Raw genomic sequence first — 24,841 nt, 5'->3', positions numbered from 1 at the left:
CAGGCTAATTAAATGAGTCTGGTAAGAAATCTCAGCACCTTTTGGCATGTCAGTCAATTAGCTTTTTATATTAAAAATACGCAGATGCTTGATTTAATGATTTTTTAAAACTATATTAGAGGAACTAATCATGTTTTCATGACTTTTGACAGAATCAGAAGGGATTCCAGCTGGAACAGAAAACTTAAAGACTAGCTTTAAAACATAAATGCACCATATCATCATACCAAAGAGATGCACTTTGTGCTTTAGCAATAACACGTACCTCAGAAAATTTGTCTGCTACCACATAGTGAACATGCCAGGATTCATCGTCCACTGCCTGCCGGAGGGTCGGCATCACCAACGCTTCCAGGTCTTCCTGGGGCAGCAGCTGGGCTATGCTCACACAAGCCTCAACTGCCAACAGCCTCACCGAATCCTGTGAAAAAGATGTTCAAACCGGGTTTGAGCTGGTTCTTCATTAAAAAACAAAATTAATTTACTGAAGTTAACATTAGGAAGAACTAATCTCATCAAAAAAATCATAAAAATAAATACTGACAATATAACAATTGATTCCCGGATGATATCCGTCAGATCACCTAGAAAGTAGCAACAGGATTCATTACTTTGCAATGTGTGCTGGAATCTTCCCAGGATACAAGTACTGGAGTGTATCAACATGCAACCTTTGATGGAAGCATTCCTTGGATCAGTATATTAGCAAATGTCATGACAGAGCAAAATTTATTGATGAATCAATTTTCTTTCTCCTGCTCTTGAAGCACCACTCTCTGCTGAGTGAATCTCCAAGCTAATCACCCAAGTGGTCACTTTTCACCGTAGGATGTAGGAGCTGAATTAGGCCATTTGGCCCATCGAGTCTGCTCTGCCATTTCATCATGGTTGATCCATTTCACCTTCAGCCCAATCTCCTGCCCTCTCCCCATATCCCTTCATAGAAACACGGAAATCTACAGCACTTTACAGGCCATCCGGCCCCAAAGTTGCGTCGACCAAGTAACCTACTCGAGAAACTGCCTAGAATTTCCCTACCACATAGCCCTCTATTTTTCTAAGCTTCATGTACCTATCTAAGAGTCTCTTAAAATACCCTACTGTATCCATCTCTACCACCTTTGTTGTCAGTGCATTCCACACACCCAGCACGCTCTAGTTGAGAAAATTCCCTCTGACGTCCCCCTTATACCTACTTTCAAGCACCTTAAAACTATGCCCCCTCATGTTAGCCATTTCAGCCCTGGGAAAAAGCCGCCGGCTATCCACACGATTAATGCCTCTCATCGTCTTATACGCTTCAACCAGGTCACTTCTCATGCCCTGACTAATCAAGAATCTATCAACCTCTCTGCCCTGAAGATACCCAATGACTTCTCCTCTGTGACAATGAATTCCACAGATTCTCTGGATAAGGAAATCCTTCCTCATCTCCATTCTAAATGGACAAACCTCTGTTCTGAGATTGCTTCCTCTGGTCTTAGGCTGTCCCACCATAGAAAACATCCTCCCCATATCCACTCTAGAGGCCTTTCAGTATTTGACAGGTTGCAATGAGATTCCTCCCCCTCATTCTTCTGAATTCAAATGAGTACAGGCACAGAGCCATCGAATGCTCCTCGTACGACAAGCCTTTCAATCCTGGAATCAGTTTCGTGACCCTCCTTTGAACCCACTCCTGTCTTGGCACACCCTTTGTTAGATAAGGGGCCCAAAACTACCTTCAATATTCCAAGTGAAGCCTTATAAAATGTGAACATTGCATCCTTGTTTTGATACGCTAGCCATCATTGGTGGGGTCTGAACCTGGAACAAGTGTGAACATCTCTTTGGCTACAGATGTGAAGGTTTATTTCCAGGAGTCACTGGACAGTAACCAGAAGAGAAGCTTACTCAACACCAAGGAGCACACGTCCAACCGTTAACCAGAAGCTAGGTGAGGGTCAAAGTGTCCATCCCAGCTCCCCTTCAGCGTACCATTTCTGTACGACTCTGGCTCCTTAGTACACGAGGATACTGCGGACTGCGTCAAGCCTTTTGCCCGGGATACTTTAGGTTGGAGGAATATGAAAGGACACACACTGATTAAACAGTTCACTCTTCAGGCAAAAGCCTCAAGATAACCACCTTCTTGGAGGAGCATCTCCAGCTGGAGTACTGGAATGGTGTAATCATGCCGATAGATTGACAGGCACTGCTTCCATCTGCTGTGGACAAAGGAACTTTATAAAGCAGAGGCTCCCAACCTGGGGCCCCTCGGTTGATGGTAGGGGGTCGATGGCGTAAAAGAGGGTTGTGAACCCCGGTTACAAAGGTGAACAGATGGTGCAGACTACAACAACAGAAACTTTGCAAGCAGGAAGTGGCATTAACAAGGCGTAGCATATTGAGTACATGGACGTATTAACCGGATGCAACTCAGTTCTTTGCCACGGACACACCATCCGTACTAATTTTTCCCACTTCCAGCTCATCCATACAGTAAAATGCAAGCGGTAATGTTGGGGGGGAGGTGTGAAATCATGCAATTGCTCCAGTGAGCGGAATGACAGACAGCCTGTGACCGGAATGAGCCAAGTGCTCTCCGTTATTTCACACACTGCCATGACGTGTGGGATACAGAGGCTCCTCAGTACAAGCAATTGATACACATGTGTCTTAAAGCCAAGGTGACAGCAGCAGCTTCAGCAAGATAAATCATGACAAGCCATGGGGAATAAGATCACCTTTCTTCACTATAATCCACGCTTCCCTCATCCACGTCACCTGCATTCCCACCCCACAAGCCTTTCCAGCGCATCAGTGTCTGTAGCCCCCACCATCCACAATAGACTCCTAGACTAATCTCAATCCCCCGCTATCTGCAAGAGGTCTCTGCCACTAATCACACCCCCCTTCACCCACCCCACCCTTCAGGGTTCCACGCCACTCATTCATCCTTGTCGCTCTCCCCGAAAGCAAGACAAGGTCTACACTCGCCCATTTGCCTCCGTTCAGGGCTGCAAACAGTTCTTGCCGGCGAAGCGGTGCTTTCCTCTCGGGGCTATTCGCTGTATCTGGAGCTCCTGCCGTGGCCTCCTCGACATCGGAGGACCAACACAGATGGGGTTGGGGGTGGGGGGGGGGCGCTTCTTCATCGAGCACCTTCTCTGGGTCCGCTGAGACAGCCGGGGTATCCCAATGGCCACCCACTTCAATTTGACTTCCCGCTGCCACCCCAGTATCTGCTCTACAACTACATAACTGCTCATCAGAAGCCAGGGAAGTGAAGAGGGGTATAATGTCACTTTTCAAAAACTCCAGCTCCACAACCTTTGCAAATTCACCCAATTTTGATGCTGCTGCCTGGCGGACCACTGGTGTGTCATCTGAGCACAAGCTGTGGAAAAGTCTGCAGAAAAAATAAAATTAAAGGTCACATAGGAGTAGTCGCCCATTGATGCAGAACTTAACAATTCGCAAGCAGAAATACAAGCACTAAAAATTGACATTTTTGCAATTAATGTTTCTAAATCAGAAGCTAGTAAAATATTTTGCTAAACCCATCATCATTATGTGCTGCGTCATATGCTATGGGTGGTCACAGTCTTTCCATGACCCTGATTGTTCTCCGTAAAGTTTTCTACAGAAGTGGTTTGACATTTCCGCCTTCTGGGCAGTGTGTGTCTTTACAAGGTGGGTGACCCCCAGCCCATTATCAATACACTTCAGAAACTGTCTACCTGGCGTCAGGTGTCGCATAACCGGGACTTGTGATCTGCACCGGCTGCTCATCCACCACCTGATCCCATGGCTTCACCTGACCCTGATCGGGGCGGGGGCGGTCGGGAGGGGTCGATGGTATCTAAGCAGGAGCTACACCTTGCCCAAGGGTGGCCTGCAGACCAGCAGAAGGAAGCCTTACACCTCCTTTGGTAGAGACGCATCTCCACCACACCACCCAAAAATCCAATATTTGTGGTATTCAGATTTTATCCTGAGAAATACTTCAAGATAGCAACAGAATATAGAAATTTACAGCACATTACAGACCCTTCAGCCCACAATGTTGTGCTGACCACGTAACCTACTCTAGAAGCTGCCTAGAATTTCCCCACCATACAGCCCTGTCTTTTTCTGAAACAACTGACTGTATCTGAAAGTTTACACAAATGACACCACAAAAAATTTTAATTCAGGGAGTAAAGCGGCTGGAAGTGAACCCCAGATGTGGGACTCCTGCACTTGGAGCAGAACAGAGCCATTGGTTGTGGACTGCAGGGGCACACAGTTACCAAAGCAACCTTCTCGTCCGACAAAACTCAAACACCTCCGAACAAGTGAAATCCTCTGCGCGCCACATTAATCAAAATGGCCCTGAAGCAGAGCAACAGGCTTGACAAGACACGGCTCTCAAAAAGAGCACGCCTTTGTAAATGACAAGGCCACTTCAACCCCACAGCCGAGAGTAAGCGATGAGCACCACTCGACTATGATGCACCTCGGCTTTTGCTCCTTCCTCACTAAAAACACACAAAAAACCTTCAGTTTATGTCATTAAAAACAAAAATGCCACACTTTCTGTGCTATTTTGGGGCTGATTATTCTCTAAACTAGAAACTTCTACCCACTCAGTTAAAACAAGGTCCTGTCCACCATGGTGGTAGCATCTTATCGCCAATAAAACCAAATTATACTGAAATTGGGTGGCAGGAAGGAAATACGTCCCTGCCAAAGGAGGTGTAAGGCACTCCTTCCCTCCACTAGCCTGCAGGTCACCCTAGGGCAAGGTGTAGCACCCGCTTAGCCTCCCCGATCAGGACTACGTGAAGCCGTGGGAGCAGGTGGTGGACGGTTGTATGAGCAGCAGGTGCAGATCTCAACTCCTGACACTGACACCAGTCAGACAGTCTCGGAAGCGTATTGATAATGGGCTGGGGGTCACCCGTCTTGTAAAGACACACGCTGCCCAGAAAGAAGGCGATGGCAAACCACTTCTGTAGAAAACTTCGCCAAGAACAATCGTGTCCACGGAAAGACCCACGATCGCCCACACCATACCACACGGTACATAATGAGCGATACTACAGGATGTAGATTTTCTACAATAATACTGTAATATTCCTAGCTAACTTCAATCATGTTCATCTCCAGCATTCCAAGGGAGGAAAGTACTTACTGACGCAGCTCGGCCTTTACAGAACTGGATACCCGAGGGTAGCAGACGCTGAAAAGGCTGCATGCCGAAGTCCTGGACGTGAACCAGTCACCACAAGTCAGGCGCTTGACCAGTGGCACAAAGTGGACTTCTAGGTCTGCAGGAGAGTGCTCGTGGGAGATGGCTCGCAGTGAATCGATGGCTTTATCTCGTACTACCGATTTTTCCACCGTTGCCAGGTTCTCCAAGGGAGGCTGATTAGTGGGAAAGAATTAAACTGAAACACATCTTCTTTTTACTCTACTTCTAAGGTACACAATATTTAGAAACAATCTTTAAGATAAATTCTTAAATTGCTGAGAATTAGGAATTCTCATAAAGAAAATGAGACAGAGAAACATTTAAAGGCAGAAGAATATAGAGCCATGCTGGAGGACAAAACACAAACTATCAAAAACTGTATAAATCAAAGGACATATTTTCTCAATCACAGAAATTCCCAAGGTTCCTAATCAGAAAACACTGTACTAATATTAAATAAATGGAGCAATCAATAGTGCATTAGGTTGTCTCTCCCCAGTTATAAGAGACAAAGGCGCCGCTCTTAAAATTATCAATTCGTGCACAAAAATTGTTGGAGCTCACGCATCTGGTGTTCTTTCATAAACGACCTCCGCAGAACCGCCAGCAACCTCCGGACCATCGAATTCCCATATACGCCGTCCTGTGACCACCGAGCGCTCCCCACACTTGTCCTTCCTCTTCCCTCACCTCACCAGAAAGCCTGTGTACCAACTCGGTTTCCAAACATACAAGATAGAATAACATGTCTCCCATTGGTTAGTTCCCTGTTATCTGTAGTTATAACCCAAACATCACAGCTACAGGGAAACCATTACATCAGCAGTTAGCATTGCAGGGAAGACATTACATTCGCCTTAACAGTTAACATTACAGAGAAGCCATTTTAATAGCCTTAGCAGTTAACATTACTGAGAACCATACATACATACTATTTATTATAAATTGCACATTCAGACGGAGACGTAACATAAAGATTTTTACTCGTGTATATGAAGGATGTTGGTAATAAAGTCAATTCAATCGAGCTCGCATCCACTACTTGTGCTGGCAGCTCATTCCACACTCTCACCACCTTCTGAGTGAAGAAATTCCCCCTCATGTTCCCCTTAAACCTCTCACCTTTCACCCTTAAACCATGGCCTCTGGTTGTAGTCTCACCCAACCTCAGTGGAAAAAGTCTGCTTGCATTTACCCTAGATCCCTCATACCTCTGTCAAATCTCCTCTCAATCTTCTATGTTCCAAGCAATAAGGGCCTAACCTATTCAATCTTCCCTCATAACTCAGGTCCTCCAGTCCTGGCACCATCCTTATAAACCTTCTCTGTACTCTTTCAACTTTACTGACATCTTTCCTGTGGGTAGGCAGCTGAAAGTGCACGCAACACTCCAAATTAGGTCTTACTACTGTCTTATAGAATTTCAACATAACATCCAAACTTACCTTGATTTATGAAGGCCAATGTGCCAGAAGCTTTCTTCATGACCATATTTACCCATGGTACCACTTTCAGTGAATTATGGTCCTGTATTCATGGAAATGGGTGTCCAAAGCAGAGGCTTGGCATCTGTAGAAAGAGAAACCATTTAATGACTGGGCTCGGGACTTGTGCTAACGAGAATAATGTTGTGCGCTGCCCAGTGGAGTGGCCAGTGTTATTACTGAACCTCATCAACTGTACTAATGAATTATGCCTGTACCATATAGCCTACTGTATAACATGGGACTATTTTATGTCGTAGTAACGCGTTATTGAGCATGCGCTATTAGGCGCGTATTGATCTGTATATCTGTGTTCAGTTCGGGTTCCGTCAGTGAGAAAAACCCTGTTAACTTGGCTCCAGTCTCCAGCATTTTTATTTATCGTTTTATTGTGTAACCCGGCCACATACACAACAATGCCCAAGCAAGAAATGGATTGAATCGCTAAATCATGAGATCTAATCTTTCTATCACAACAATAACCTCACTCTGCTCTGGAAGTAATGCTTTCTGCTATGGGTTTCTGTTCTGTTCGCCATTACCTGCATTTAATTGTTGCAAGGGGCACTTAGTGGTGTATTTTTGATTGCAGCATAGTTTAAGCAAAATACCTTTTTTTTTCCATAATTCTGTTCAGGGTTGGATGGCATTGATCAATTTCATTTCTTTCCTTTCCCCAGTCACGGTTGAACAACATAAAGCAACTGTCCGCAACTGTCCACAACTGCCTTGGCCTTGGGGGTAGAGCGTACCCGGAATGAGCTGCTCCCACTTCTGACTGGTAGGTACAAAGCTGCGTGTGGTTGGGCTGCCTCTCAGAGTCGCCTTGCCACTGATTTCTCGTCTCGATGCAGACACCATTTTCGATGAAGACGAGGCACTGCTGGCATTAGCGGAGCAACTAGGGAACTTCACGGTGCTCGTTGGCGGACCGGAGTATGTTCACTGTTTGCTGGTAAGAGCGGACGTACATTTACAAAGCACTGCTCAAGACGGACACGCGGTTAATGCCATTGAAGTGGTATTAATGTCTTAATAAAGGTTAATTTCCAGAAGATGATTCTCAAAGCAGCAGGGTTCCACAGGCAATGATAAAGTAAATGACTTAATAATGAGTCATAGAAAAGTTCAGCATATGTTCCCCTTAAACATTTCACCTTTCACCCTTAACCCATGACCTCTAGCTGCAGTCTCATCCAACCTCAGTGGACAATGACTGCTTGCATTTACCCTATCTAAACCCCTCGTAATCTTGTCTCCTCCTGTCATATCTCTTTGCAATCTTCTATGTTCCAAGATAAAAAGAAGTCCTAACATATTCAATCTTTCCATATAACTCAGGTCCTCCAAACCCGGCAATGGCCCTGTAATCTTTCTTTGTTATGATGGGTTGCATGAATGAGGGGTAAACGGACACATACAGAACCCTCTCTGCTTTTATTGTTTGCAATAAAATCTTTGAGGCAGATGAGGCTTTGTGCCACCCCAACACATTTGTAGGCACGAGAAAGTCTGCAGATGCTGGAAATCCAAAGCAACTCTCACAAAACGCTGGAGAAACTCAGCAGCTCAGGCAGCGTCTGTGGAAAAGAGTAAGCGGTCGATGTTTCTGGCCGAGACCCTTCTTCAGGACCTGGTTGAAATATTGGAGGGGTGTATCATTGAGAATTGCTACAGTGAAGTGTAGTTACTCTACCCCTGATCCAGGTTCACCCGCGCAGCCTGTTGGAAAACCGACACGGACTGATACCGTCCCCCGAACACTGAAACCTCTGCTCTGTATTGACCAAATATACGTTCAACATGAGCCCAACCGGGGGAAACAAAACACAGATTTTAATGCCCAGATGCAATGGTCCTATGCATTAAATATTTATTTAAAATAACATACTTGTATTGTTTTTAAATACCCGTAATGGGGAACAAGATTCTGAAATTAAATAACGAGAGCCTCAGGCTATTACAGGGAATAGATCAAATTAAAATGATTTTCAGTGATCAGTTCATCATAGGACAATTCAGAATTAAAACAATGAAATCAATTTATGAAACCACCAAAGTAGCTCGATCAATGAGGTTTAACCAGGATGCTGCCTGCTTTAGAGGAAGTGCTGCAACTTTATCAGACTCTGGGTGGGCCACGTCTGGAGTATTGCATGCAGTTCTGATTGTCCCACTATAGGAAAGATGTTGGGGCTTTGGGGTCGATGCGGAAGAGGTTCGCCAGAATGTTGCCTGGTTTAGAGGACATGTGATCATGAGAGCTGGATAAACTTATGTTGTTTTCTCTAAAGCGCTGGAGGCCGAGGGGAGATCTGCTAGAGGTTTGTAAGATTATGAGGAGCATGTGCATAGATAAAGTAGAGAGGAGTATCTGTTTCCCAGGATTTAAATGTCTAATACCAGAGGTATGCATTAAAGGTGAGAGTGGGTAGGTAGGTTCAAGGGGGATGTGAGGGGTAAGTTTTTTTTACCACCAGAGTGGTGGATGCCTGGAATACATTGACTGGTATGATGGTAGATGCTTTTCAGAGACTTTTGGATAGGCACAAGGGTATGAGAACGATGGAGGGAGATGGACGTTGTGTAGGTAGGAGGGATTAGGTCTTGGTGGTTTTTGATTTTGTTTTTAGCTGGTTCAGCACAACATTGTGGGCCGAATGGCCTGTTTCTGTACTGTACTGTTCCATGTTTTACTTTATTGTTTGCAGTGGTTCCAAATCAGACATTCCAGCGTCAGTATGTTGCATATAGAGTGTGTACGTTCTTTTTGTATTGATACTCCTTTCAAAACTGTTTTCTTTTTGTGTAAAATTACCTGCGAGTACAGGCAGAGAATTCTTAAAGCATTTACGTCAGGAATCCAATTTGCTCATGTGTGGGTGGGGGCTGTATATAAAATAACACAAACTCTTAGCAGTTTTTCGTGAAGAACGCTGAGATGGCGTGGCTTTGTATTACAGAAAATAGCAATTCAGAAACGTTTTCTTGGAGCCCCTGTGATGCCTGCAATTCTAAACTGAAACGTGGGCACAGTTGTTGTTTGAATAGTTCCATAAGATATAGGTGCAGAGTTAGGCTATTTGGCCCATCGATGCATTTTCCCCTCTCAGCCCCAATATCCTGCCTTCTCCCTGTATCCTTCCATGCTGCGATTAATCAAGAGTCTTATCAATTTGTCTTTCAATCATGGCTGATCCTTTTTTCCCCTCCTCTGCCCCACTCCCCAGTCTTCTCCCAGTAACCTTTGATGCCATGAACCTATCAAGAACCTATCAATCTCTGCCTTAAATATACCCAATGACTTGTCCTCCACAGCCACCTGTGGCACAGAATTCCACATATTCACCACCCTCTGGCTGAAGAAATTCCTCATCATTTTCGTTCTGAAAGGATATCCCTCTATTCTGGGGCTGTGTCCTCTAGCCTTAGACTCCCCTGCCATAGGAAACATCCTCTCCACGTCCACTCTATTCAGACCTTCCAACATTTGATAGGTTTCAATGAGGTCTCTTCTCATTCTTCTGAACTCCAGCGAGTACAGGCCCAGAGCCATCTAACTCTCCTCACGTGACAAGCCTTCCATTCCCAGTATTATTTTTGTGAACCTCCTTTAAACTCTGCACAATGTCAGCACCTCCTTTCTTAGATGAGGGGCCCAAATCTCCTCATAATACTCTAAATGATGCCTCACCAATACATTATAAAACCTTAACATTACATCCCTGCTTTTATATTCTAGTCCTCTCGAAATGACTGCTAACATTGCATTTGCCTTCCTCAGCCTGCAAGTTAACCTTCAGTGAATGCTGCACGAGGACTCCCAAGTCCCTTTGCACCTCGGATTCTTGAATTTTCTCCCAATTTAGAATGTAGTTTACACTTTTATTTCTTCTAACAAAGTGGATGACCATGGACTTCCCTCAAACTTTGGCAAAATTATTATGACAGGCAGCTTCATGTTTATTTGCATATTAAAACCTCATAGGATGAGCAATTATTGGTACTTAATTTGAAGATGAAATAGTAATTACTGATAATTAAGAACATGACAGTGTAATTTCCATTTAATATTAGTACAGTGTTTTCTGGTTAGGAACCTTGGGAATTTCTGTGATTGAGAAAATATGTCCTTTGATTTATACAGTTTTTGATAGTTTGTGTTTTGTCCTCCAGCACGGCTCTATATTGTTCTGCCTTTAAATGTTTCTCTGTCTCATGTTCTTTATGAGAATTCCTAATTCTCAGCAATTTAAGAATTTATCTTAAAGATTGTTTCTAAATATTGTGTTTCTTAGAAGTAGAGTAAAAAGAAGATGTGTTTCAGTTTAATTCTTTCCCACTAATCAGCTTCCCTTGGAGAACCTGGCAACGGTGGAAAAATCGGTAGTACGAGATAAAGCCATTGATTCACTGCGAGCCATCTCCCACGAGCACTCTCCTGCAGACCTAGAAGTCCACTTTGTGCCACTGGTCAAGCGCCTGACTTGTGGTGACTGGTTCACGTCCAGGACTTCGGCATGCAGCCTTTTCAGTGTCTGCTACCCTCGGGTATCCAGCTCTGTAAAGGCCGAGCTGTGTCAGTAAGTACTTTCCTCCCTTGGAATGCTGCAGATGAACATGATAGAAGTTAGCTAGGAATATTACAGTATTATTGTAGAAAATCTACATCCTGTAGTATCGCTCATTATGTACTGAGTTGTATGGTGTGGGCGATCGTGGGTCTTTCAGTGGACACGATTGTTCTTGGCGAAGTTTTCTACACAAGTGGTTTGCCATCGCCTTCTTTCTGGGCAGCGTGTGTCTTTACAAGACGGGTGACCCCCAGCCCATTATCAATACGCTTCCGAGACTGTCTGCCTGGTGTCAGTGTCAGGAGTTGAGATCTGCACCTGCTGCTCATACAACCGTCCACCACCTGCTCCCACGGCTTCACGTAGCCCTGATCGGGGAGGCTAAGTGGGTGCTACGCCTTGCCCTAGGGTGACCTGCAGGCTAGTGGAGGGAAGGAGTGCCTTACACCTCCTTTGGCAGGGACGTATTTCCTTCCTGCCACCCAATTTCGGAAAAATTTGGTTTTATTGGCGATAAGATGCTACCACCATGGTGGATGGGACCTTGTTTTAACTGAGTGGGTAGAAGTTTCTAGTTTAGAGAATAATCAGCCCCAAAATAGCACAGAAAGTGCGGCATTTTTGTTTTTAATGACATAAACTGAAGGTTTTTTGTGTGTTTTTAGTGAGGAAGGAGCAAAAGCCGAGGTGCATCATAGTCGAGTGGTGCTCATCGCTTACTCTCGGCTGTGGGGTTGAAGTGGCCTTGTCATTTACAAAGGCGTGCTCTTTTTGAGAGCCGTGTCTTGTCAAGCCTGTTGCTCTGCTTCAGGGCCATTTTGATTAATGTGGCGCGCAGAGGATTTCACTTGTTCGGAGGTGTTTGAGTTTTGTCGGACGAGAAGGTTGCTTTGGTAACTGTGTGCCCCTGCAGTCCACAACCAATGGCTCTGTTCTGCTCCAAGTGCGGGAGTCCCACATCTGGGGTTCACTTCCAGCCGCTTTACTCCCTGAATTAAAATTTTTTGTGGTGTCATTTGTGTAAACTTTCAGATACAGTCAGTTGTTTCAGAAAAAGAGAGGGCTGTATGGTGGGGAAATTCTGGGCAGCTTCTGGAGTAGGTTACGTGGTCAGCACAACATTGTGGGCTGAAGGGTCTGTAATGTGCAGTAAATTTCTATATTCTGTTGCTATCTTGAAGTATTTCTCAGGATAAAATCTGAATACCACAAATATTGGATTTTTGGGTGGTGTGGTGGAGATGCGTCTCTACCAAAGGAGGTGTAAGGCTTCCTTCTGCTGGTCTGCAGGCCACCCTTGGGCAAGGTGTAGCTCCTGCTTCGATACCATCGACCCCTCCCGACCGCCCCCGCCCCGATCAGGGTCAGGTGAAGCCATGGGGTCAGGTGGTGGATGAGCAGCCGGTGCAGATCACAAGTCCCGGTTATGCGACCCCTGACGCCAGGTAGACAGTTTCTGAAGTGTATTGATAATGGGCTGGGGGTCACCCACCTGGTAAAGACACACACTGCCCAGAAGGCGGAAATGACAAACCACTTCTGTAGAAAACTTTACGGAGAACAATCAGGGTCATGGAAAGACTGTGACCACCCATAGCATATGACACAGCACATGATGATGGGTTTAGCAAAATATTTTAGTAGCTTCTGATTTAGAAACATTAATTGCAAAAATGTCAATTTTTAGTGCTTGTATTTCTGCTTGCGAATTGTTAAGTTCTGCATCAATGGGCGACTACTCCACTGGAGCAATTGCATGATTTCACACCTCCCCCCACCCGCCCCCCCACATTACCGCTTGCATTTTACTGTATGGATGAGCTGGAGGTGGGAAAGATTAGTACGGATGGTGTGTCCGTGGCAAAGAACTGAGTTGCGTCTGGTTAATATGTCTACGTACTCAATATGCTGCACCTTGTTAATGCTACTTCCTGCTTGCAAACTTTCTGTTGTCGTAGTCTGCACCATCTGTTCACCTTTGTAACTGGGGTTCACAACCCTCTTTTACGCCATCGACCCCCTGCCATCAACCGAGGGGCCCCAGGTTGGGAGCCCCTGCTTTATAAAGTTCCTTTGTCCACAGCAGATGGAAGCAGTGCCTGTCAATCTATCGGCATGATTACACCATTCCAGTACTCCAGCTGGAGATGCTCCTCCAAGAAGGTGGTTATCTTGAGGCTTTTGCCTGAAGAGCGAACTGTTTAATCAGTGTGTGTCCTTTCATATTCCTCCAACCTAAAGTATCCCGGGCAAAAGGCTTGACGCAGTCCGCAGTATACTCGTGTACTAAGGAGCCAGAGTCGTACAGAAATGGTACGCTGAAGGGGAGCTGGGATGGACACTTTGACCCTCACCTAGCTTCTGGTTAACGGTTGGACGTGTGCTCCTTGGTGTTGAGTAAGCTTCTCTTCTGGTTACTGTCCAGTGACTCCTGGAAATAAACCTTCACATCTGTAGCCAAGGAGATGTTCACACTTGCTCCAGGTTCAGACCCCACCAATGATGGCTAGCATATGAAAACAAGGGTGTAATGTTCACATTTTATAAGGCTTCACTTGGAATATTGAAGGTAGTTTTGGGCCCCTTATCTAACAAAGGGTGTGCCAAGACAGGAGTGGGTACAAAGGAGGGTCACGAAACTGATTCCAGGATTGAAAGGCTTGTCGTACGAGGAGCATTCGGTGGCTCTGTGCCTGTACTCATTTGAATTCAGAAGAATGAGGGGGAGGGATCTCATTGTAACCTGTCAAATACTGAAAGGCCTCTAGAGTGGATATGGGGAGGATGTTTTCTATGGTGGAACAGCCTAAGACCAGAGGAAGCAATCTCAGAGCAGAGGTTTATCCAATTAGAATGGAGATGAGGAAGGATTTCCTTATCCAGAGAATCTGTGGAATTCATTGTCACAGAGGCAAAGTCATTGGGTATATTCAGGGCAGAGAGTTTGATAGATTCTTGATTAGTCAGGGCATGAGAAGTGACCTGGTTGAAGCGTGTAAGATGATGAGAGGTATTAATCGTGTGGATAGCCGGAGGCTTTTTCCCAGGGCTGAAATGGCTAACATGAGGGGGCATAGTTTTAAGGTGCTTGAAAGTAGGTATAAGGGAGATATCAGAGGTAAGTTTCTCACCTAGAGAGTGGTGGGTGTGTGGAATGCACTGACAACAAAGGTGGTAGAGATGGATACAGTAGGGTTTTTTAAGAGACTCTTAGATAGGTACATGGAGCTTAGAAAAATAGAGGGCTATGCGGTAGGGAAATTCTAGGCAGTTTCTCGAGTAGGTTACTTGGTCTGCACAACTTTGGGGCCGGATGGCCTGTAAAGTGCTGTAGATTTCCATGTTTCGATGAAGGGATATGGGGAGAGGGCAGGAGATTGGGCTGAAGGTGAAATGGATCAACCATGATGAAATGGCAGAGCAGACTCGATGGGCCAAATGGCCTAATTCAGCTCCTACATCCTACGGTGAAAAGTGACCACTTGGGTGATTAGCTTGGAGATTCACTCAGCAGAGAGTGGTGCTTCAAGAGCAGGAGAAAGAAAATTGATTCATCAATAAATTTTGCTCTGTCATGACATTTGCTAATATACTAATCCAAGGAATGCTTCCATCAAAGGTTGCATGTTGATACACTCCAGTACTTGTATCCTGGGAAGATTCCAGCACACATTGCAAAGTAATGAAACCTGTTGCTACGTTCTAGGTGATCTGACGGATATCATCCGGGAAACAATTGTTATATTGTCAGTATTTATTTTTATGATTTTTTTGATGAGATTAGTTCTTCCTAATGTTAACTTCAGGAAATTAATTTTGTTTTTTAATGAAGAACCAGCTCAAACCCGGTTTGAACATCTTTTTCACAGGATTCGGTGAGGCTGTTGGCAGTTGAGGCTTGTGTGAGCATAGCCCAGCTGCTGCCCCAGGAAGACCTGGAAGCGTTGGTGATGCCGACCCTCCGGCAGGCAGTGGACGATGAATCCTGGCGTGTTCGCTATGTGGTGGCAGACAAATTTTCTGAAGTACGTGTTATTGCTACAGCACAAAGTGCATCTCTTTGGTATGATGATATGGTGCATTTATGTTTTAAAGCTAGTCTTTAAGTTTTCTGTTCCAGCTGGAAACCCTTCTGATTCTGTCAAAAGTCATGAAAACACGATTAATTCCTCTAATATAGTTTTAAAAAATCATTAAATCAAGCACCTGCGTATTTTTAATATAATTGACTGACATGCCAAAAGGTGCTGAGATTTCTTACCAGATTCATTTAATTAGCCTGTTTTTAAACATGGATCTGAAATAGAACAAAGTTGGTCTGAATTGAGCTCAGATCTTTTTCAGTGTATCTGAAGGATAATCCTGTGACAGGGGTTTAGAACAAACTTGTTGGCATAGTGCCAGGGATCTGGGGATTTAGCACGTGCACAGGTTGATGACACTGATATTTTTCACTTTTGACTGGAGGAAGTTAAGGGGAACTTCAGTTCTGTTTAAAAATGAGCCGAAAGGTCGAAAAGCCAGGACGATCCTCAGAGACTTTGACACTCAGGAACTTGAAACTACTCACCCTTTCCACAGTCTCCTTGATTAGGACTGATGTGTGTTCCCTTGACTTCCCCTTCCTGACGTCCACAATCAGTTCCTTGGTCTTACTGTCATTGTGGTAAATTTTGTGATGTAGTGCATTAATTAAATGCTGCTTAAAACTTTTGATGGACTGGACCTTGCTGGTTCCTTCCCACTGCTGACTTCACACAGACCGGGTATGGGGTAGGGAGGTTGTGATTCAACTTCACCTTCCTCTGGTCCACAATCAGTTCCTTGGTCTTACTGACAAAGTGCCAGATTGTTGCCACACCACTCAACCAGCTGATCTATCTCACTCCTCTTCGGCTCCTTGTCACCATCTGAAATTCTGCCAAGAATAGTTGTGTCATCGGCAGATTTATAGTCCCGAAGAGCAGTCTCGGCCCGAAAGATCGACTGTTTATTTCATTTCCATAGATGCTGCCTGGCCTGCTGAGTTCCTCCAGTATTTTGTGCTAGGTTTCCAGCATCTGCAGAATCTCCTGTGTGTTTATGTTTTTTGAACCAGATGGTCTTTGTTCTCAGTATAAAACCTTGTTGCCTCAGGCTTCCTCCTGGTGCTCCGGTTTCCTCGCACAGTCCAAAAGCATTCTGGTTAGTAGGTTAAAGGGTCATTGTAGATTGTTGCACAAGTTGGTGGGTTACTGGCGGTGCAGTTTGAAGGGCCGGAACAGCTTGTTGCGTTCTGTGTCTCCAATTAAATCTATGCCCTTTAGTCTTAGACTTTCCCAGCCTGGGAAAACACTCGGATCTACTGAAATCTCCATGCTTTTCTCACCACAATGTAATACAAGTCCTCAAAATAAAGGCACATTGCCTACACAGGTTAATTGCAAACAATAACAATCAGGTTAACATTATTTAACAATTAAGAAGCATTATTTAATGATTAAGTAACATTATTTAGTTTTTTTGACGTGAGAAACTAGCTGATTACAGTTGCTCACGTTGTTGTCTGTGTACCATACTTTCGGATTCAGAGCCATCAACGACAATATTTTCTCAACTTTGCCTTTCTTTAAAAATTTAAAATTCCTTCTCTTGAGGCCAGGAAATTCCAGTCCCACCCCAAAGCATTGAGATTAAATCTTTCTGTTCTGCATAAGTGTAAAATCTGTACTGAAACAGCTGGTTTATCTGTGGATATTTTACCAAGGATAGATCATTACAGCTGTTTTACCTGGGTAACACTTAAGATTGCTGCTTCTAAATGGACATCATTTATATAACCATTCCTTTTTTCTCCCCTCTCATTTATTTCTTTACCAGAGCATGAGGTATCCACTCATTGATAAACATCTGAACACAATGGCAACATTTTTCTGGGTTTCTTTCCTCTTACCCCATAGCTTCACGTGACCCTGATTGGGGGTGGGTTGGCTAAGCAGGTGCTACACCTTGCCCAAGGGTGACCCGCAGGCTAGCGGAGGGAAGGAACGCCTTACACCTCTCTTGGTAGAGATGTATTTCCACCCTGCCACCCATGATAAAATTACATAATTCAAAACTGTAAACCTGATCGAAAATTAAAGCAAATTACAGATGGACCAGTGTTGAAAAGCACACAGAAAACACAGCCATTTTGTCATCTTAGGATTGTTACCCTTGGAACAGGCAAAGACGTTATATTGTCTGTCTTTATACGATAACTAACCCGTGTTCAAAAATAAGCTCTATATAAGGTAACACACACAAAAATGCTGGAAGAACTCAGCAGGTCAGGCTGCATCTAATGAAGTGAATAAACAGTCGGTGTTTTGCGCCAAGACCCCTCATCAGGACCAGAAAGGAAGGGGGAAGATGCCAGAATAAGAACGTGGGGGGCGGGGGGCGGGGGGTGTGGAGGAGAAGGGGAATATTCTAGAAAGTGATAGTTGAAGGAAAGTTCGTGGGAAAGGGTTCACACAAAATGCAGGGGGAACTCAGCAGATCAGACTGCATCTATGGAAGTGAATAAGCAGTGGATGTTTTGGGCCAAGACCTTTCATCAGGACTGGAAAGGAAGGGGAAATATGCCAGAACAAGATAAAGGTTGCCAGAGCACTTGTGAAATTGGCACCAACCCATTATTGGAAAACAATTGCATTAGAACGGTACGGAGTTTATTGTATTTATAATGTTCTGCTGTCAATGCTAATGACAGACCACAACAGAAGGCACTTTCTATGCTCAAGACCACATATAAACTAATCTTGCAATGAAGTCCGTAGCTAAAATACAGTTCAGATTTTCAATTTTGAAGTTCATATTTTCAGAGTACATACATGTCACCACGTACAACCCTGAGATTCATTTTCCTGTGGGCATAGCAATTTCTATAGAATAGTAACTGTAAACAGGATCAATAAAAGATAAAGTACAAATGCAAATATAAATAAATAGCAATAAATAACAAGGGTATGAAATAACAAGATAAAGAGTAATTAAAGTAAGATCATTGCTTGTGGGAACATCTCAATCGATTAAGTGTACTTATCCCCTGTAGTTCAAGAGCCTGATGGTTGAAGGGTAGTAACTGTTCTTGAACCTGGTGGTGTGGGTCCTGAGGCTCCTGCACCTTCTACCTGATGGTTGAGGGGTAATAGCTGTTCTTGAGCCTGGAGGTGTGGGTCCTGAGGCTCCTGTACCTTCTACCTGATGGTTGAGGGGTAGTAACTGTTCTTGAACCTGGTGGTGTGGGTCCTGAGGGTTCTGTACCTTCTACCTGATGGCAGCAGCGAGACGAGTGTGGAAAAGAAAGATGGTGATGTCTTTGTGATTCCCCTGTTCACGTGTTAATGCACAGATTGCTGCTATTGAAACCCGCTCTATCTTTGTTACTCATTTGGTTTCTCTTGCCTTTAAGGCTTCAGAAAACTGTGGGTCCTGAAATTGCGGAAAATGATCTGGTTCCTGCTTTCCAAAACCTGTTGAAAGATTGTGAGGCTGAAGTGCGAGCAGCTGGGGCCAACAAAGTTAAAGGTTGGTTGGGAATTCTCATTCTTGTCTTTTCCATCCGGTTAAGATGTTGTTGGTGAAGCACAGTGACAACTTTTTGGCAGCAGGAACAACTATCAATTACTTTAGTAATAGACTCTCGTTTTTGGCAATGACACTGCAATCTGTGCCTGTAACTTTCCTAGTGGAGGCGAGGCCTTTGATCCAGCTGTACAACCTGGCATTTTGCAGTGCAGTCCTGAAAATTATTTGCTTCCGTTTCTTGTCTGCACAATTTGTCTTTTTTTCCTGCGCATTGTGTGATTGATGGTTTTCTGTTTTTAATGGGTTCTGTTGGGTTCCTTTGCTTTGTGGCTGCCTGTAAGGAGGCAAATGTCAAGGTTGTGTATAGTACGCATGGTGGTTGCACATTTTGTCCGACGATGACAGGAAACCTGTGCGGGAGAGTTTTTAAAATGGAAAAGCCTTTGCACTGTGGCATTTCCACTCTCTTGGCCTCAGAAGTCCGGGTCCAGTGGTATGAACAAGCGCCAGAAGAAACAGGGGTCTTCTTGTTTGCAGTGGATGACCAGGATGCTTTCTGTGTCTTTTCATGCCCCTCGTTCTCCACAGAGCGATGCAGAGCCACCTTCCTGGCCGTTGGGTTTTACTGTAGATCGCACCCGCCCAGTCCGCTGAGGCTGACTTTGCGTGCTAGGACTGGCTTGTCCCAATCTCACTGGAGTATGAGACTGCTGTCACGTGCAAATGGCTGCTTGCAGCCACAGGGGAGAGATGAGTGTCCGGTGGGGAGCAAAGATGAGTGAGCTGCCCCGGAATGGACACGACAAGCCCCTTCACCAGAGGTGCGACCCCTTCCGTGGACAGCCCTGAACTTTGAACTCCTGTGAAAGATGTAAACAAGGTTGAAAGAATGCAGAGCAAATTTATAAGGATGTTGCCTGGTCTTGAGGACCTGACTTATAAGGAAAGATTGAATAGGTTAGGACTGTATTCTTCAGAATGCAGAAGATGAGAAGAGATTTGATGGAGGTACAATATTATGGGGGGTATGGATGGGATAAATGCAAGCAGGTTTTTTCCACTGTGGTTGGGTTGGACTACAACCAGAGGTCATGGGTTAAGAGTGAAAGGTTACAAGTTTAAGGGGAACATGAGGGGAAACTTCTTCACACAGAGGGTCATGAGGATGGAACGAGCTGCCAGCACAAGTGGTCCATGCAGTTTTGATTTCAATATTTAAGAGAAGTTTGAATAGGTACATGGATAGTAGGGATATGGGGCGGGGGGGTGGTTGTGGTCCTGGTGCAGGCAGATGGGAGTAGACAGTTTGAATTGTTCAGAATGGACGAGAGGGGCCAAAGGGCCTTTTCTGCGCTGTGCTTTTCTATGACTCTATTTAATGTGGTACCACATATCCAGGTGACACTTCTCCAAGTGAGAACAGCATGCCAGCATGCCTCCCCTTTGGCATCCTGATCTGATCCCAGAACTGGATGACAGCAAATGGAAAGGAATTGTGTGCCACTTGACTTCATGTTTCGATGGTGGCTGCTCCTTACAAATTGCACTTCATTGCTTGTGCAGAGTCTTGAAAGGTTGTGAGATTGTGAAAAAGAGTGAGTGGTGTTCTTTACGTTTGTACCACTGACTGCCTAACCCGAGGCCCTCCGTTGGTCAGGGTCCACCATGGATGTTACGTGCAGCTGTCTACGTGATACGTAAGCCAGGGCAGTATGATATGGAGAGTAAGCTGTTGCCCATGTAGCAGGCTCCCCCTCTCCACGCATCTGATGAATCCAAAGAATTGGCAGAGACCGATACAGTTTGGTACCAGTGGCGTCGCAGGAGTTGACAGTCAGCGTTGAACTCAACGTAGGACTGCCTCGGAGAAGCCGGCTCTGGATTTTTCCCTCTGGGTTTACTCCTGTGAGTGGGTATAGCCGCAAGGCATTGGAGGTTTGAGCTCAGAGTCTTCCTTCTCCTAGATGAGCTGCCAACCATGAGCCCCATCTGACCGAAGTGACCAGTTTTAAAGTGTCAGTGACCTGCCTTCTGCTTCAGTAAGCCACATGCAAAGGCCAGGAGCTGGACTTGGTGTGAGAGGCTGTTTGAGGTGCATGCCATGAGGAGCATTTAGTCTGTAGTGGGAGCTTGTCCCCATTACCGCCCCTGGCCATGACAACCTTAAGGAATCATTGACTGCCTAATAAGCTGCATCTTTTCTCATGTACGTGTCACTTGATCGGATCTTTCATCAGAGAAACTGGGGTGGATGTCGGGCCACCCAGCCACACCACTGTCCACCGATTGTGTCTGCAGAAGCGCATCATCACATAGAGAGATAAACTGGAACTAGAAACTAGAGCACATCATAAACCTGAATGAGTCGAAATCTACTTCGATTAAAGCATGCTCAGGTACCATCGGCCGACAGCATCGGGGGAGAGAGGGAGATTCACTTGAGTGTGAGGCCCTTGCTTTGATTCCCTACTTTCAAGTAAGCAAGCTAGTAGACAAAGGTAGAAATATTGTGATGTTGCTTCCCAGATGGACCCACTTCATCCACAAAATCTGGCTCCAATCGTGCGTTTTGAAAAGGAATGCATGAGTTATATTTAGCCTTTCAGATTGTGGTAGTTTAGTCATGGATTATGCCTTCATGCAAAGTGGAGCTGGCCGGGATAAGTATCGCAGCATCAGTCGTCTTGGCCTGGCCAGTTTCCATAAATCAAATGTTTCAAGTGAATTGTGATGTGCCTGCCAAAGTTCTTTGCCAGTCATCTTCAGTAGCTGGTACATTAATGCCAACTCATGGAGTTCATTTGCACCAGAACAACTTAGAGGAGGAGTGGGCCAATGTGATACCTCTGAATATCTATTTAGTAAGATTACAGTGCAGAATAGGTACACTAAGCCACGCTGCCCAGCTATCCCCCAATTCAATCCTGACCTAATCACGGGACAATTTACCAGTTAATGACCAGTTAACTTATGAAATGTGCACTCGAAGGAAACCCATACCGTCACAGGGAGACCGTACAGATGTGCCAGAATTGAACCTGTGCTGTCTGACTCTTGATGTTTACACTGTAGGTGCTGGCCTTGCTTTTCCTTGTGCGACTTAAATTGTGCTTCAGAATGTATGTTTTCTCTTGCCACTATCTTCTGAGAAGATACAAATGTTAAGGCAGATGCTTTTCAGCAATTGCTTAATCTGTTAAACTTTATTGATTTATCATTGTGGTGAGAGTGTGGAACGAGCTGCCAGCGCAAGTGGTGCGTGCAAGCTCGATTTCAACGTTTAAGAGAAGTTTGGATGGGTACGCAGATGGTAGTGGTATTGAGGGCTATGGTCCAGATGCAGGTTGATGGGAGTAGGCAATTTAAATGGATCCGCACAGAATAGATGGGCTGAAGGGCCTATTTCTGTGCTGTACTTTTCTCTGACTCCATTGTTTTGTTTGAGAATAACTCTCTTAACGTGCAGTATTCTATCTTGCAGATTTCTGTGAAAACTTGCCAGTAGATTGCAGGGAGACTGTCATAATAAGTCACATCCTGCCGTATGTTAAGGTAATATGCCTTCTCAAATTCTTGGCTGGTTATACAGTCTATCTAAAATTAATGTAGCAACTCATCTATTTCACTTCAGGAAAAAGTCCCTCAGTATTTTGGGTGGGCCTGAAACGAGGATTCAGGCACCTTTTAATTCAAGTTTTATCACTCTGAACTGCTTGTAACTGGAAAAGCTCAATGTCCAAGCACAAGTCACATCTTGCCCCCTCTCCCGTCCCCTCTCCCGCCCCATCCCCCTCTCCCACTCCCTCCCCACCCCCCTCTCCCACTCCCTCCCCATCCCCCTCTCCCAAAGGGCTGAGTTCTGCGGAAGGGTTTTGGACAGAAATGTCGACTGTCCTTTTCTCCATAGGTGCTGCCTGGCCTGCTGAGTTCCTCCAGCATCTTGTGTGTGTTGCTGGTTTTTTAACATGGTGTTGGCTGCCTGGAGTGATGGGAGAGGCAGATATATCGGGGACTTTTAATGACGTTTAGATAAGCACGCGAATGTGAGGAAAACGGAAGAATATGGACATCGTGTAGATAAGATTGCCCACTTGATTAGGAATTTAAGTATAACATTGTGGGTCATAGGGCCGCTTCTGTTCCATGATTTATATAAACTAGAATATCAAACTGTAAACAAAATTATTTAAGAATGATCCGTGACTGACCAGGTGGATCAGAAGAACGTGGAGCAGGATGGCATCATGAGGGAGGTATCTAATGACAAACAAGAGAAAATCTGCAGATGCTGGAAATCCGAGCAACACACACAAAATGCTGAAGGGACTCAGCAGGCCAGGCAGCTTCTATGGGGAACAGTACAGTCGATGTTTCTGTAGGTGCTGTCTGGCCTGCTGAGTTCCTCCAGCATTTTGTGCGTGTTGGCTGAGATATCTGTCTAGGTTTTCATTTGATCATTTTATGAGATTGAATTCAAGAGCAGAGAGGTCATGCTGCAACTATACAGGGTACTGGTGAGGCCGTACCTGGAGTGCTATGTGCAGTTCTGGTCTCCATACTTGAGGAAGGATATATTGGCTTTGGAGGCAGTGCAGAGGAGGTTCACCAGATTATTCCAGAGATGAAGGGGTTAACCTATGAGGAGAGATTGAGTTGCCTTGGACTATACTCTCTGGAATTCAGAAGAATGAGAGGATATCTTAGGGAAACATACAAAATTTTGAAATGGATAGATAAGATAGAAGTAGGAAAGTTATTTCCATTGGTAGGTGAGACTAGAACTAGGGGACATTGCCTCAAGATTCAGGGGAGAAGGTTTAGGACAGAGATGAGGAGAAACTGTTTTTCCCAGAGAGTGGTGAATCTGTGGAATTCTCTGGCCAGGGAAGCAGTGGAGGCTTCTTCACTAGATATATTTAAGATACAGTTATATACATTTTTAGATAGTAGGGGAATTAAGGGTTATGGGGAAAAGGCAGGTAGATGGAGCTGAGTTTAAGGACAGATCAGCCATGATGTTACTGAATGGCGGGGCAGGCTTGATGGGCCGGATGGCCTACTCCTGCTCCGATTTCTTATGTTTTTCTGAATCATGAATGGAATAACAACTGTTTCTTCCACCGGAGTCTCTCCAACTGTTCTTTTAGTTTGAGAGCTTCAGATAAGAGCAAATGTGCAGTGCGTTCTTTAGAAGCAGTGACGTGAGCTGGTTTGTAATCTCAGTGCATCCTGGATTAAAGGGCAATCGGTTAATGGTGTGATGGAGCTGTTATTTCTCCATCTATCATGTTCCTTATTTATTTTGTCGTGAACTTAAACAACACTGCTGCATGTGCAAATTCTGGATTTTTTAATTAATATGGAAATTTGCATTCTTTCATTATTTTTACAGAATTAAAATTATTTTTAAATATGTAAAAAAAAATCTCTCCCCTGCCCTCTCCTTCCTCAATTCCCCACTCTGAGCTTTTACTTCTCACCTGTCTATTACTTCTCCCTGGGTCCTCACCTCCTTCCATCTCTCCTGTGGTCCACTCTCTTCTCCTCTCCTCTCTCAGATTCTTTCTTCTCCAGCCATTGACCTTTCCCACCCACCTGTCTTCACCTAACACCTTCCAGCTGGCCTCCTTCCCCTCTCCTCACCTTTATATCCTAGCATCTTCCGCCTCCCTTTACAGTCCCGATAAAAGGCCTCGGCCTGAAACACCGACTGTTTACTCATTCCCATAGATGCTGCCTGAGCTGCTGAGTTCCTCCAGCGTTTTGGGTGAGCTGCTCTGGATTTCCAACGTCTGCAGACTTGATTCCCTTCATGTGCTACACCTCAGAAGATTCCCCAAATGTCGGAAATGCCTCGATTTTCCAGGCACAGCTGACAGATTCCAAGTGTACATCTTCAAATTGTCAGCTGTTAATTCAAGCCTTGAATTATTTGTTAGTTTGAAATGAAATCGAGAAAAAAGCCTGCCGAATCATGATTTGAACTGTTGTATAATTTAATAGTGATTAGTATT

General features: G+C 44.8%; 1 protein-coding gene across 1 annotated transcript in view; it reads left to right on the top strand.

Annotated features, from left to right (window-relative positions):
• Nucleotides 1-6,739: 6,739 nt before the first annotated feature.
• LOC140203640 (serine/threonine-protein phosphatase 2A 65 kDa regulatory subunit A beta isoform-like) overlaps nucleotides 6,740-24,841 on the top strand; it is a 47,011-nt gene continuing 28,909 nt past the window's right edge. The window contains exons 1-6 of the mRNA XM_072269688.1: nucleotides 6,740-6,747; nucleotides 7,404-7,483; nucleotides 7,557-7,657; nucleotides 15,146-15,307; nucleotides 18,719-18,827; nucleotides 22,309-22,379. Coding sequence (XP_072125789.1) covers nucleotides 6,740-6,747; nucleotides 7,404-7,483; nucleotides 7,557-7,657; nucleotides 15,146-15,307; nucleotides 18,719-18,827; nucleotides 22,309-22,379 — 531 coding nt within the window. The remainder of the gene's footprint in view (nucleotides 6,748-7,403; nucleotides 7,484-7,556; nucleotides 7,658-15,145; nucleotides 15,308-18,718; nucleotides 18,828-22,308; nucleotides 22,380-24,841) is intronic.

The sequence above is a fragment of the Mobula birostris genome, chromosome 10 (genome assembly GCF_030028105.1).
Source record: "Mobula birostris isolate sMobBir1 chromosome 10, sMobBir1.hap1, whole genome shotgun sequence".
Classification (NCBI taxonomy): Eukaryota; Metazoa; Chordata; class Chondrichthyes; order Myliobatiformes; family Myliobatidae; genus Mobula; species Mobula birostris.
Note: the sequence above shows the minus strand (reverse complement) of the source record. Positions and strands in the feature narration are given on the sequence as shown.